The sequence below is a fragment of the Phyllostomus discolor genome, chromosome 2, assembly GCF_004126475.2.
Source record: "Phyllostomus discolor isolate MPI-MPIP mPhyDis1 chromosome 2, mPhyDis1.pri.v3, whole genome shotgun sequence".
NCBI classification, from domain to species: Eukaryota; Metazoa; Chordata; class Mammalia; order Chiroptera; family Phyllostomidae; genus Phyllostomus; species Phyllostomus discolor.
In genome coordinates, this window is record NC_040904.2 from 124,627,659 (window position 1) to 124,642,616 (window position 14,958).

At 42.0% G+C, this 14,958-nt stretch overlaps 1 protein-coding gene and 1 pseudogene across 6 annotated transcripts in view; one reads left to right on the forward strand and one right to left on the reverse strand.

The window, feature by feature from the left end:
* Positions 1-477: 477 nt before the first annotated feature.
* SLC6A13 (solute carrier family 6 member 13) overlaps positions 478-14,958 on the forward strand; it is a 36,192-nt gene continuing 21,711 nt past the window's right edge. For 5 of the 6 annotated variants that reach the window (XM_036018510.1, XM_028532235.2, XM_036018513.1 and 2 more), the window contains exons 1-2: positions 478-571; positions 3,215-3,421. In XM_036018510.1, coding sequence (XP_035874403.1) covers positions 3,220-3,421 — 202 coding nt within the window. In that variant the 5' untranslated portion in view covers positions 478-571; positions 3,215-3,219. The remainder of the gene's footprint in view (positions 572-3,214; positions 3,422-14,958) is intronic. The other variant, XM_036018514.1, reaches the window with a different exon arrangement.
* Positions 9,515-11,485, reverse strand: LOC114513110 (annotated as a pseudogene).

Genomic DNA, 14,958 nt, shown 5'->3' on the forward strand with positions numbered 1-14,958 from the left:
ATATTTTTTCAGGCTTTTCTATAAGTATATAAATATGTATGTGTGTTTAGGAAGTTTTTCTGACTTCTTAGAGTTCCATAATCTATGTATCTTTACTCTAAATCATTGTCCATTCCAAACTGTAAACTGCAGAAGGTAAGATAAATATATTTTTAAGTTGATCTCACAGACCTGACCAAGGAAACACCTCTTCTTGATGGATTTATGGGAGCACTTGAGTTGGACAAAGGGGTGGAAGGCAGGACGCCTCTAGAGACCCCGAGGTCACTAAGAGGGAAGAATGTGCGAGCTGCAGGGAGGAGAGCGTGCTGCGGATAAGCTCACTGGCTTGACCTGCCAGGGCGCACACACTCCCGGGGCTGTGAAATCACTCACATGTGAGTTGTCCGTGCCCCAGAGGGGAGAGAGTGGGGGTGGCTGGGGGGCGGAATGTGGGCTGGGTCAAGTTTAGGATTACAATTGCTCAGTGGACTTGGAACCACACTTTAAATAGCCAGCACCTTCCTCCTCCCTCTTAGACAATTCTTCTTTCCCTCCCTGGACTGGACCTCTGGCAGCAACTTCAAAGAAGGTTGGTAACATTTTCTTCTTTTCTTTTTCTGTTTGGTGGGGTCCATAGGATTTACAATCAAAGGATATTTTGATGCTCTCCTAGAAAATGTCTCTAATGTTTACGTGTGCATATGCAAAGAGTATGCACTATTTTCTTTATTCTGTGAAACTTCAGTGGCTGTTGACTTAAGGGACAATGTGATTTGGAGAAAAGGGTGTCCTAGATTGAGAGGAAAGACATCTGGGATAAATCTAAGAAAATGAAGGCTTTCTTTGTGAAACGAGAAAAGATTGAAAGAACATACCAATGTTGACATGATTGAGTGAAAATAAAAATTTGAATGCATGTGATTCTACTGAGTGATTTCATATATATAGTCACTTAATCCTTATAGCTAAGTATGTCCTATCAATTCTTACTTTCACAGATGAGCAAACTAAATCTCAAAGCAAATATTTTTTTCTGAAATCAGGCAGTGAGTGGCATTGGCACAAAGCAAAATCTGGTCAGGCTTGTGTGACTCTATACCTCATGTCCTTTCAGGAGCATGGTGCTGCCCCTGAGAATCAGTCCTCTGATGAGGCCAAGGGCCCCAACAGGATAGGGGTAGTGCTTCTCATGGGGTCTGGGAGGATGAAGAAGTGAAGGGAGATGGTATTCCATCATTGGAAGACATCCATCTTCCAATGTTAAAGGGAATCATTGCTTACAATGGCAAAAAATTAGAAATGTTAAAAAATGATAGATTAACAAATTATGGCACACACCCACAATGGACTACTATACAATCATTAAAAGTTGTATTGCAGAAGAAAGCATAATGAATGAAACGGGGTTCCTCAGATATGAAGACAGGTATAAAACAGGACATAGAATACGATTATGCTGGGAAAATATTTTCGGATGTTAATCTGATGTTAAAGGGAAGTTCAGAACCAGCACAAAACATTGGACAACCTTCTCTAAAGGACTGAGGAATCTTCTTGGAACCAGCAGCTTGGGTTTTTTCTTCTTAGCTCACAAACAATCTTTGGAGTCCATTCCCTAATTTATCAACTAAGCCAAGGTGCCTACTCTGCCCCAGCATTCTGCATCCCTCAGGTAGCTCAGCTAGGGAGGCAGAGCCCCAGGAGAGTCTACGCCCAGATGGGGCTCCTGCTGAGTAAGCTCTGTTAACATCAGTTTTTCTTGAGATGTAGAAAAGAGTTAACTTGCCCACTTTTCTGGAACAGGGGCCACTGCATACAATCAGGGGAGAGTCATTACAAGATACTTATATTAGACATGCTGATAAACCTAGGCAGCCAATGTAATCAAGGGATATAATGAAAAAACACAGGCACAGAGGGAGTTCAAGTCCTGGCTGTGCCATTTATTAGCTGTATGGCAGCAGACATTATTTAATCTCTCTGAGCCTTGGTCTCTTCATTTACAAAGCAGAGGTAATACTGCTTACATCTCAGGGGTTTTGTGCAGATTAAATGAAATAAATGTATGTCAAATGCTTAGTCCACAGTGGTTGCTCACTAAACATGAGCCACATCCAGTCTTATTCTCACTCCCATGAGAATCTAGAATAGTGCAGTGAAGGATTTAGAATGTTCTTCATTCATTTTGTGTTGTCTTCTCTACTGTAATGGTTTCCTACATATGTTATCGCCAGAAAAGAAAAGAGCCCTGAGTTCGCCTTTCTCTTATGCTGATTTCAGAGAGAGGTGGAGGGAGTAGCTGGAAGGATCAGTTCATCTCTTCAGAGCTCCTGGTCCCACTCAACCTCTCTCATTGCTTTGGAAGGAGTTTTTGAAAAACTGGTTTATATTTTCATATTATAAAATAAAACATGTTCTTTGATAAATATGTAGAAATACAGACAAGAAAAATATTTCTATATTCCAGCCACTGATAGAAAAACATTTTGCTGAATATCCTAATCTTTCAATGCATATAAATATAAAATATTTTCCCAGCATAATCGTATTCTATGTCCTGTTTTATACCTGTCTTCATATCTGAGGAACCCCGTTTCATTCATTATGCTTTCTTCTGCAACACAACTTTTAATGATTGTATAGTAGTCCATTGTGGGTGTGTGCCATAATTTGTTAATCTATCATTTTTTAACATTTCTAATTTTTTGCCATTGTAAGCAATGAACATCTTCAAGCCCAAATCTTTACCCACAGTCACAATTATTTCCTTAGAATAAATTCCTGCAATGGAAATGTGTGGCTTTGAGGCATTATAAAAATCCCATCCTTTCAGGGGCCCCCAGCATACAGAGTGGGGAAACGGAGGCACGTGCTACTGCAGGCACGGCTAGTTGTAGGGTGTCGGAGAACTCAGGCAATCCCAAGCCTGTGGGAATTCTTCCATGTCCACAAACCCCAACCCAAGAGAACATGTGTAGTGGACGCAACATTTGTACTTCAGTATCAATCCTTCTCCCTGAAACAGGAAAGGAACCTATATTTTCAGCATCTGTCACCTGGCCTTTACCAATAAGACAAGCTAAGGAGGACTGGGGCCTCCTTGGAGACAAGGGAATAGGGATTCACTCCCTTCCAGTGCACTTATTCCTGTGGACATTTCCTGGTGAAGGACAAGGGAAGGCTGCCTTTCCAGAGTTCCCAACAGTGACAGAGTGCCCTGCTTGTTTTCCAGGTGGGATGGATAGCCAGGTCTTGGGCACAGCCAGTAATGGAGAGACAAAGCCAGTGTACCCAGTCATGGAAAAGACGGAGGAAGGCGGCACCCTGGAACGGGGGCACTGGAACAACAAGATGGAGTTTGTGCTGTCAGTGGCCGGGGAGATCATTGGGCTGGGCAACGTCTGGAGGTTTCCCTATCTCTGCTACAAAAATGGGGGAGGTGAGAGCCACTGCACCACCCACCAACCCTTGGAAGGAGGATGCCTCCATGCCCTGCACTTACCGCCCCCCCCCCCCCACCGGGGAATCCCATAGACACGTAGAATGCTGAAATTGGAAAGACCCTTCCGTAGAAGGCATTAAGGACTAAGGACAACACTGCAGGAGATGGAGACCTAGACAGATCACATGACTTTCCCAGGGGTTTGTCTATTACAGCATGACATCATAGAAATGTGAGTACAGGCTTGAATCCAGATGGACCAGAGTTTGGATTCTGGCTCTGCTAAGTACGCTCTGTGTAATCTTGGGCGAGTTGCTTGACTCCTCACAGCCTCAACTGCTGCTCCTTTAAACTGAGATAGTAATACCTGCCTTTCAAGGATGTTGTAAGGATTAGAGGTAATGTATGTAAAGTGCTTAATAAATGGTAACTATGTAGAAAATGGTATTGACATCAAACTGTCCCATGGTCTCAAGATTCCTTAGCCGTGAACTTGTGTCTTCCTCCTGTTTTCTGGTACCATGGCATTCCCTAAGCTGTTCACTACCTAACCCCACCAGTGTTATCACCTTTGATACCAGTGGTACATGTCTCATTGAACATGTGTGTGTGGAGCATTAGCTCTAACTCTTTACTTGAGCTCAAGTTCTTTGTTGGCTTCTCATTACCCTCCATTCTCTCCCCTGGGGTAACTCTGCTACCCCCACAGCAGTGGTGGTCATTTTCCTGCACTTACTTTCAAGGAATCCCAGATCATTGCTGTGGGAAGCTCCAGAGGGCTTTCTCGGGTACAGAAGGTTCTGGCTGAGCAGTGGGTTAGGAAGATCTCCTTGTTGGTGGTTGGGCTCCCAGGTCTGGTTTTGAAGTGAGGCTGCAGTCAAGGCTGGAGGAAGGAGAAGCAAAGAGGCAGGCCGCTGGGGGAAATACCAAAGGGAGTGGTAATCTTATGGGCCACAGGGGTTGCAGAATGCCCCAATGCAACATCTTCCCCTTTTCACATAAAATTTTTTATTGATTTATTTGAGAGAGAAAAAGATCATTTTTAATTAAAGATTTTATTTATTTGTTTTTAGAGACAGGGGAAGAAAGGGAGAAAGAGAGAGAGAGAAACATCAGGCGAGAGAAACATCTACCATTTGCCTCTCACATGCGTCCCAGCCAGGACTGGACACACACCCCAGGCATGCACCCTAACCAGGAATTAAACCTGCAACCTTTTGCTTTGCAGGATGATGGTCAACCCACTGATCCATGTAGATCAGGCAAAACATTGATTTTTTTTGTTCCACTTACTTATGCGTTCATGGGCAACCTCCCTTTTTGCCGGGGAGTAGAAGCCTCCAAAATGCATCAAGCTCATCTCACCATGGTTTTGGAGAGAGAAAAACCTACAACACAGAGTGGAGGTGGGAGGAATGGAGGAGGCACATAGAGATGCTCTGAGCCCATAGTGTTATTCTTGGGATTGTGGCAATTGGGGATTGTCTCTGGGATTGTTTTTCCAGAGGGGTAGGAAGGGCTGATGTGTCTTTTCTCTCCAGGAGTTTCTGGCCAGCAGCCCGAACTCACAGAACTTTGTTCAGGCTGTGTTGTGAAGGAAGAGGGAAGCCTTTCTACTTTTGACCTAGCCCTGGACACCCCACATGCTTGTTTAGGAATTTAGGCCTGAACACTCTCCCTTCAGAGAACTGGGTGGAGAGATGGGCTGGTGGGAGAAGAAGGGGCCTAAGCTGGGTGTTGAGACTCTGCATTTGGAACCTACTAACCAGCTTAGGGCCTCACGTGGCAGAAAGCTTAGGTGGTGAGCAGCTTTCTCCAAGCGTCTCCGGCATTGGGCAAAAGCTGGCCTGGGAATTAGCAGGAATGACATGAAGATGTGGGAGAGAGTAGAGTGATTTCCAGGCCTAGAGCAAAACCACTAGGCTGAAGAAGGGGAAGTAAAAGGCACTGTGAGAGGAGCAGCAGAGTCTAGAGTTTGGGTGGGACAAAGACCTGAATCGTTGATATAAGTTTGAGAGTCATTAGACTTTGATGGCATAAGAAAAGAGAGCAGGACCTTTAAAGATCTTGGAGAAGAGGAGGAACCAACAAAAGAGACACAGGAGGGGAAACCAGTAAAGGATGAGGAAAATCAAGAAAGTGAAGTGTTGGGGACAAGTAAAGCAATGCTCGCAGAGAAGAGGGAGAGAGAACTAACCAAATGCTGCAGATAGCTTAAGAAAGATGAGAAATGAGAGTTGATTATTGGATTTGGCAGTACGGAAGTCACTGGTGACTTTGTCAGAGCAGTTACAGTGGAGTGTAGGGGCAAAGGCTGGTTGCAGTGGGCTTAAGAGTTTAGGAGAGAGAAGAATTGGAAATAGGAAAGATGGGCTTCTTAGGTAAAACTCAGTAGTAGGTGAAGTGTCTGTTCTCTCTGTAGTCCCCCTCCTCACCGAAGTAAGCCAGTATGAGCACTGCATGGTGGTGTCTGTGCACCCCGAGTGTTCGGTGGTGGGGACACGGGTCCTGGCTGATGGAGTTTCTGAGAAGCTGCACATTTTTAAAAAATTCTCACCTAAGGATATATTTACTGACTTTTTTTTGAGGGAGAGAGAGAAATATTGATTCGTTGCCTCCCATATGTGTCCCGACTGGGGATCGACCCTGCAAACTTGTTGTGGTGTACAGGATGATGCTCCAAGCAACTGAGCCACCTGGCCATGGCTGAGAAAATGCACATTTGAATTATTTCCCCAGCTCTCCACCCTCTGCTTCTTGGAGGGAGAAGCAAACATGATTTCCCCCCAAGTCTTGGCCCATTAGAGCTCCAGCCTCAGGGATGAGGAGACTCTGCATAACCTGAGGCACGCTGTGGGGAAGGTGGTAGGAGAGGATTCTGGCGATACAATTCGAATTCGCCAGGAAGGAATGTAAAAGACTTGCCTACCAATCTCAGTTCAGACAAAAGCAAATCATCTGCCAACCATTTTATACTTAATTTCTAAGTCCAGGATGCTGAAAACCAGAGATAGATGTCACCTGTGCTGAGACTCTTGTTTTTGTGAGTCATAGACCACCAGCTGGAGACCACCTCATGTGAGGACAGGTGCTCCCTTCTTCCTTGCCCCACTTCCCACCCTCTTTCCTTCTCAACTTCAGTCTTGAACACCCAGGTCCTGGGTGCCTGGGAACACAGGCCTTTCAGCTGGACCCTCTCTAGCTCCTGGCATCCTGGCTGCCAGCAGGCTGAGTTGCTGAACACCTAGAATACCTAGGACTGGAGATCCCCTATGAGGCTACAGCAGAATGTACCACACCTGGACTCGAAGAGCTAGGGCTCTTAGAGCAGAAGGGCTGTGGGGGAAAGGCAACAACAAAGTAAACCTCGGCTCTAACTGTAGAGCGAAAGAGCATGAGGACACCCCTGTGAAGGGGACTAAATGACAGCTGGCATCAGGGAACGCTATTCTCCTTGATGCTGTTTGTAGGCCATTAAGAACAAAGAGAAAAGAGGAGTCCTTTTCTTCCGTAAGAGTGATAGTAGTATGTGACAATTCGGTACCATTTTGAGTTAAGTACTTAACACCCAGTACTGGATAGATTAGTGTTGATCACAGCATCCACAGATGTACACTCATCGTTGTGTTGTTCCTGTGCACTACCATCAGTTCCTGTCTTTTAAAATGTCACATGGAACATTACAGGTGACACCACAGAGTGTGTTTCTGAGAAGGGTGGCAGAAAAATGATGCCTTTCTAGGATGGACTTGTGGCCTCTCCCATTCCATGGGGAAGAGTGCCAGGACATTTTAGAACTTTGGAAAGGAGATGAACATGGTGGATATGGGGGAGCAGCAGGTAACTGAACACCAGCTTCCTTCTCTAGAACTAACTCCATCTTTTAATGGTGGTGTCAGAGGCCTGTGGGGAAGAGAGGCAGAGTGTCTCACAGGATTCTCCGGTCTGCACTTGGGTCCCTCTTATGCTCCACCCTGCCACACACTTCTCCACTTTTAGGGCCAGTGGCTCTACCTGGTGGGTGTGGACCTTGTCCCTGTGGCAGGCTGCCCAGGCTCAAGAAGGCAGAGGGGCAGGGTAGCAGAACTGACCGCAGGACCCACAGCAGTTAAACATTGGCTTGGCTTATTGGGAAAGAGCAGGTAGCATAAAGATGGAGAGGAAGGGCTTGTGCTGGGCTTAAAACTCATCTCTCATCCCCTTCCCTCCCCTCCCCTCTGCCCTCCTCTTCTCCCCTCCCCTCTCCTCTCCTCTCTCTCTGCAATGTTTCCAGTTCTCAGCAGTGACTGTTCATATCATCCTGGGTTATCTCTTCCCTAATTTTCCCCTCTTGCCCAACAAGCCTTGGGTTGATTTATATACTTATCAGATGGAATTGTTTACGATCTCAGTTTCTTTGTCCTTGTGCTGAATAAGTGTTTCCCTCGGTGCCTGAATTATGGACACAGAGATATGGAAGGTGAAGAACTGGAAAACTCTACTCCCCATTAACGTTAGCAGTTTTATTAAAGTATACTCGACTTACAATAAATTGTACATATTCAAAGCATACAGTTTGATAAGTTTTGACACATGCACACACCCTTGAACCTTTGTCACAATCAAGATAATGAGCAGAGCCATCACTCTCCCAAATTTCCTCCTGTCTCTTTCTCCCCCCTCTGACCTCTGCCACCTCATCCCAAAGCAGCCACAGCCCGGTTTTTTGAAATTATATATATACATATATCTATTCTAGCTTTATTGATATATTATGGATATATAACATGAACAATTTTAACATGTACAACATGATGATAAGTTAGTTAACACCTCCATTCCTTCACATAATTTCCTTTTTGTGTGGTGATAAAATTTAAGATCTACTCTCTTAACAACTTCAAGTATATAACTCAGTGCAGCTCACTTCCGTCGCCATGCTGTACATGAGATCTCTAGGACTTTCTCATCTTGTAACTGGAAGTCTGTACCTTCTGACCACCATCCCCTCATGTGCCCATCCCCAAGTGCCCCCTGCGCCTCCAACAACCGCTGTTCTACTCTGTATCTCCAGGGGTCTGGCTTTTTAAAGTTCTACCTATAGTGAAAGCATACAGTGTTTGTCTTTGACTTATTTCAGTTAGTATAATGCCATCCATGTTGCTGGAAAAGGTAGGATTTCTTTGTTTGTTTGTTTGTTTTAATGGCTGAATACTATTCCTCTGTGCGTGTGTGCATGCATGTTGATGGACACTTAGGTTGTTCCCATGCCTGTTTTCTGTCGTTATGCTTTAGTTTGCCTTTCTTAGAATTTTATACAAATGGAATCATGCAGTATATACTTTTCTATATTTGGCTTTTTCACTCAGCATAATTATTTTGAGATTTATCCATATTTTCATGAGTCAGTAGTTTATTGATTCTTTGTCATTACTGAGTAGTACTTTATTATACAGGCATACTACGATTTGGTTTTTTATTATATTGATAAACATTTGGGTTGCTCTCAGGTTTTAGCTATTACAGGTAAAACTGCTATGAACATTTGCATACAAGTCTTTGCATAAACATATGTCTTCACTTCCCTTAAGTAAATAGATAGGAGTGGAATAACTAGATTATAGTTTTAAGAAACTGCCACTTTTCCAAAATGGTTCTACCATTTTACCTTCCTGCCAGCAGTATGTGAGAGTGTCCATTTTTTCGAATTCTTGCTGATACTTGGACAGTCTTTTTCATTTTAATTTTTCTAGTTGGTGTGCAACATTATATCATTGTGATTTTCATTTATATTTCTATAATGGTTAATGATGTTGAGCATCTTTTCGTGTGCTTGTTTGAACCCATATATATTCTTTGGTGAAAACCTGTTCAAATCTTCTGATGATTTAAAAAAAATGGTTGTTTTCTTACTGTTGAATTTTGAGACTTATTTATATATTCTGGATACAAGTCCTTTATCAAACATGCATTTTGAGAATACTTTTTCTCATTCTGTCTTATATTTTTCCTTTTTTATATTATGAAAGCAATATATTCCAAGCTTCAAATATTTGACAAGTTCTGTAGGGTCTCTTTCATCAGTATGTGGAAACCTCCAAGCTTCAGGTCAGCCAGAACTGGGCTCATTCACTGGTGTGAGGCCGAATCCATTTCAGGGCATGTCATGGTGGCACAGTAATGGTGGGATGATGAAATGTGACGTCGGGCCTTGCACACCGAGTGCTAAAGCTCCAGTGTTTTGGGTGATAGAAAGGACATTCCATCCTCTTACAAGCAGGGAAGCAATAGCAGAGCTGACTACCAGAAGATGGTGTTGATGCCTTAACTGGTTTTGGAGGCAGTATTGCAATTCCACTCATACCAGAAAAGGGACAATGATCTGGCTGAATACGTTTTGCATCATATTTACAATTTGGATGAGCAAATATTTTTCAGCAAATTTGCAATTGGGGAAAGCTTTGCAGGGGGAAACAAGGTGATGGTCAGCACATTCCTCCCCATTTTTGCAAGCAGGCCAGTACTGGCAGTGCTCCAGAAGTGTCTCTGGTTTCTGTGCCACACTCAGTTCATTGGTCTCAGCGTGACAGATCTGCAGAGTTTCTGTGGTCCCTGAGCAGCCTGCAGCCTGATGACCGGTGCCTCTGCTGAGTTCCTTGACCTTTTTTCTACGTTATCTTCTTTTGTTTCTTCCTCCTAATGGGGAACTTATTCTAGAGGTCCTGTTTTACCCCAGACCATTTTTGTCAGCAGTTCTTGAGAAGTTCGAGTTCTGGGAGCAATTGAAGTGTCTATTTCTGTGAGACTGTAGAATAGTTGTTTTTGTGATTCTTGAGCTTCAGACAGAGCCTTCGAAATTAGACTGTTGTGAGCTTGTTTAGAAGGAGGAAGTGAGGCGCTGGCCAGTGTGGCTCAGTAGGTGGAAGCATCTTCCTGTAACCAGAGGGTTGCGGGTTTGATTCCCAATCAGGGCACATGCCTGGGTTTCGGGTCCCATCCCTGTTCCAGTGTGTGTGATCCCCAGTCTGGGCACGTACAGGAGGTGACCGATCAATGTTTCTCTCACACACTGATATTTCTCTCTCTCCCCCTTCCTCTCGAGAAGCAGTGAAAACAAAAGTCCTCAGTGAGGACTTAAAAAAAGCTCTTTCTTAAAAGAAGGAGTAGCAAGGATTTCCTTTCTGGCTTTGCTGTCACCGACAAGTTGTTGGAGACGCTTCCTGTTACGCTCACCACCATCATCTTCCTCCTCCTCTTCTCCACAATTGCATTTTTTTTTACTTTAACAACTGAACTTTCCACAGGCAACCTTCTCTTCCAAAAGCTTTCTTCCTCAATACTCATTTTTTTGGGGGTTTTTTTTCTGTAGAAGCAACCATAGGTCTCTTCTAAGCTGTTAAGCACTTCTGGTTCACACGAACATCCTGCTTCACACACCTGGCTGTTCTGCATACCAAGTTCCTTGGCAGCATGAAGACAGTTTTGCTGCTATCGAAACTGCAACCTGTTTAAATGAACACCACTCTCTGCAGTTCGACTTGCAGGTGGTCAACAAATTTCAGTAGAGGGGTGAGAAGAACCACACGTAAGTGTCACTGCAGGTATTTCTGAGATAAGGGGTTCTCCTGCATAAAACTGATGTCTTCGCCAATGAGATCTTCGAGTTCTGGTCACGTCGTCAGAGGCTGTTGGCCCCCTCAGAGGTTTCACTGTTGGCGTAAGTCAGGTTGCAGCGCTGTCATCATAAGTCTGTCTGACATTGCTCCTGTGAACTTGAAGATACCCTGGACTCTCTTTTCTCAGGTCTCGTGCTAGAAACTGCATGGGGTGGCACTGTAGCTTCCTGCCTTCTCTCATCTCCCCATGGAAACTGTTTTTGTCTGAAAGCATGTTGCTGTCAAACATGTTGGTATCAAATTTTAGACTAGAAGGGTCAGTAGTAACAGAGCAAAGTTCATCTAATACACCACGAAGCCACACGGTGAATCAAATCGTGTTGTTCCCCAGGAACAGGGACAGGCCCTCTGTCATTTGGTCCTGACTGTTCTTGTTGGCCACCGTCACCATAACGGATCAGGAAGTTTTTCACTGAACAATGGCGGAAGCAACTGCCAGAAAGCCCCAAACATCCCATATGCAAATAATTCCACACAAGTTCCTAATTCTTGCAATTTCCCCTTCATGGCACTTTGAACCTTGGGGCGGATGTCAGTGCTGATCTCCAGGGCTCCCCAGCAGGCGGCCAAGGGGCTTCCCTTGCCCCACCCAGAGCCGGCTGGCAGTCCCCAGCCCCATGGCCACAGCTACCACCACTTCTGGCTCTATTGTTCTCAACAGTGTCTTGGGAAGAGCAGAAATTTTCAATTTTGATGAAGTCTAGTTTAATCTATTTACTCTTCTACGAGTCATGTTTTTGGTGTCACATGAAAGAAATATTTTTTTTTCTAGAAGCTTTATAGTTTTAGGTTTTACATTTGGGTCTCTGATTCATTTTGGGTTATAACTTTTGTGTGTAATGAAGGTATGGATTAAAGTTCATTTTTTGAAAAGATAGATTTATTCATTTATTTTTTATAGAGAGGGGAAAGGAAGGAATAAGAGAGGGAGAGAAACACTGATGTGGGAGAGGAACGTGGATCAGTTGCCTCGTGTACATGCCCTGACAGGGGACTGAACCAGCAACACAGGCATGTGCCTGACTGGGAATCAAACCAGCAACCTTTCATTTTGTGGGAGGATGCCCAACCCACTGAGACACACCAGTCAGGCGAAGTTTATTTATTTATTTTTTAGTGTATGAATATCCCCTTGTTCCAGCATCATTTATTGAAAAGACTACCTCTCCCGCCCCTCGTGCCAATGAATTGACTTTACACCTTTGTCGAAAATTAGTTGTCCACATACGTGTGGGTGTGTTGCTGGACTCTGTCTGACCCACTGATTTGTTTATTTTGACATCTAAATCACACTGTCTCAATTACTTTAGCTTTATAATAATATGAAAATAAGGTAGAGTTCAGTCTAAAACTTAGTTCTTCTTTTTCATAGTTGTTTCGCTATTTTTTTGCATTTCCATATGAATTTTAGAATAAGTTTGTCAATTTCTGCAAAAAAATCTTCCAGGATTTTGACTGGGATTGCAGTGTATCAACATGGGAAGACTTGACATCTGAGTGATACTGAGTCTTCTGACCCATGAATAGGTGGAAACTGTGCCTCATTGTTTACTTAGGTCTTTAGTTTTCTCTCAGCAACATTTTGCAGTTGTGAGTGTACGTATCTTACATCTTTGGTCTGATTTATTCCTATTTCATTTTTGATGTTATTATGAATGACTTTATTTCTTAAATTGAATTTATCATTTTTTTGTTGCTAATATATAGGAGTACAATAGATTTTCATAGGCTGATCTTGTATCCTACAAACTTGCTAAACTGACTAATTGGTTCTAGTCGCTCTTTGGTTCATTTCAAAGGATTTTTCTTTTCCTTTCTTTTTAAAAACACTTTATTGAGATATGACTAACACAATAAGCTGTACATATTTGCTGTATACAGCTTGATGAGTTTAAAGGTAATACCTATCACCTTCCAAAAGTTTCTGTCTGCCCTCTTTAGTTTTTGTTTGTGTGTGTGATAACAACACAACATAAAATTTACCTTCTTAGTAAGTTTTTAAGGAAACAATAAAATAGTGTTACTGTGGCACACAGTAGATCTCTAGAACTTACTCATTTTGCATGGCTGAAACTTTGTGCCCTTTGACCAATGCCTGCCTCTCTGTTTCCCCCTTTCTCAGTTTCTGGGAAACACCATTCTGCTCTTTGCTTTTAGGAGTTTGAATACTTTAGATTTCAGAGAACTTTATATAAAGACTATCATGCCATTTGAGAATAAAGCAGTTTTATTTCTTTTTCAATCAGAATAACTTTTAATTTCTTCCTTGCCTTTTTTTTGCCTGGGCTAGAATCAAGTTCACAGAAACAATGTTAAATAAAAGTGGTAAGAATAAACACCTTTGTGTTGCATTTGACCTTAGGAGTTCAGCAGTCTTTCACCATTTAGCATGATGTTACGTGTGGGATTTTTGTAGATGCCCTTTATCAGGTTGAGGATGTTCCCTTCTGTTCATCATGCACTGAGAGTTTTTTGTTTTTTTTGTACAGTAATGGCCATTAGATTTATTAATATTATAAATTAATTTTTTGAATGTTAAAACAACCTTGTATTCCTGGGGTAAACCACACTATATAATGTATTATTCCTTTTATATATTATTAGATTTGATTTGCTAAAGTTTTGTTTCGAATTTTAAAATCTATGCTCATGTAAGACATTGGTGTGTAGTTTTCTTTTCTTGTAATGTCTTTGTCTGCTTTTGTTATCAGGATAATGCTGGCTATGTAGAATGAATTGGGAAGAATTCCTTCCTTTTAAATTTTTTTTTGTAAAGAAAAAAAATTTGTATAGAATTAGTGTTATTTCTTTGTTAAATGTTTGGAGAATTTACTAGTGAAATCACTTGGGCCCAGAGCTTTCTTTCAGAGAAGGTTTTAAATAACAACCAACAAAATTTCTTTAATAGAAATAAGGCTATTGAGATGATCTATGTCTTCTTGAGTAAGCTTTGGTAGCTTGTATTTTTTAAGAAATTTTACCTAAATTATTACATTTATTGACATAAAGTTACTCATATATTTTCTTATTATCCTTTTAGTAAGAAAGGATAAATATTCTCTTGGTAAATATTCCAGGTTTACTTGAAAATCATGTATATTCTGCTGTTGTTGGATACAGTTTTTTTACAAATATCAAGTAGGTCAAGTCAGTTGATGTGGTTTTCAAATACTTTATATCCTTATTTATTTTCTATCTACTTGTTTTATCAATTACTTAGAGAGAGATATTGAAATGTTAGATTTTAATTAGGAATTTAACTATTCTCTGCAATTCTAGCATTTTTGCTTCATATATTTTGAAGCTCTGTTATTAGGCACATGTGCATTTAGAACTGTTATGTCCTCTTGTTGACCTCTATCATAATGAAATGACCTTCTTCACATCTGGTAATATTCTTTGCTCCAAACTCTATATTGTGCTATATTAATACAAACATTGCAGCTTTCTTCTGGTGAGTATTAGCATGGCAAAATTTTTCCTATCCTTTTAGTTTTAACCTATTCATGTCTTGATATTTAAAGTGCATTTCTTCTAAGCAGTATATAGCTGACTCTTGCTAGTTTAAAACAATTTTTTTTATTTTTGTTCAAACCAATCTGACAATCTCTATCTTTTATTTGGGGTATTTAGATTACTTACATTTAAATGCAGCTATCCAACTTCTCCAAGGACATACAGAGGGCCCATAGACATATGAAAGAATGCTCAGCATCACTAGCCATCAGAGACATGAAAATTAAAACTACAGTGAGATATCCCTTCACACCAATCAGAATGGCCATCATAAGCAAATAACAAAAGGGAACCCTAGTGTACTGTTGGTGGGAATGCAAACTGGTGCAGTCACTGGGGGAAACAGCATGGAATTTCCTCAAA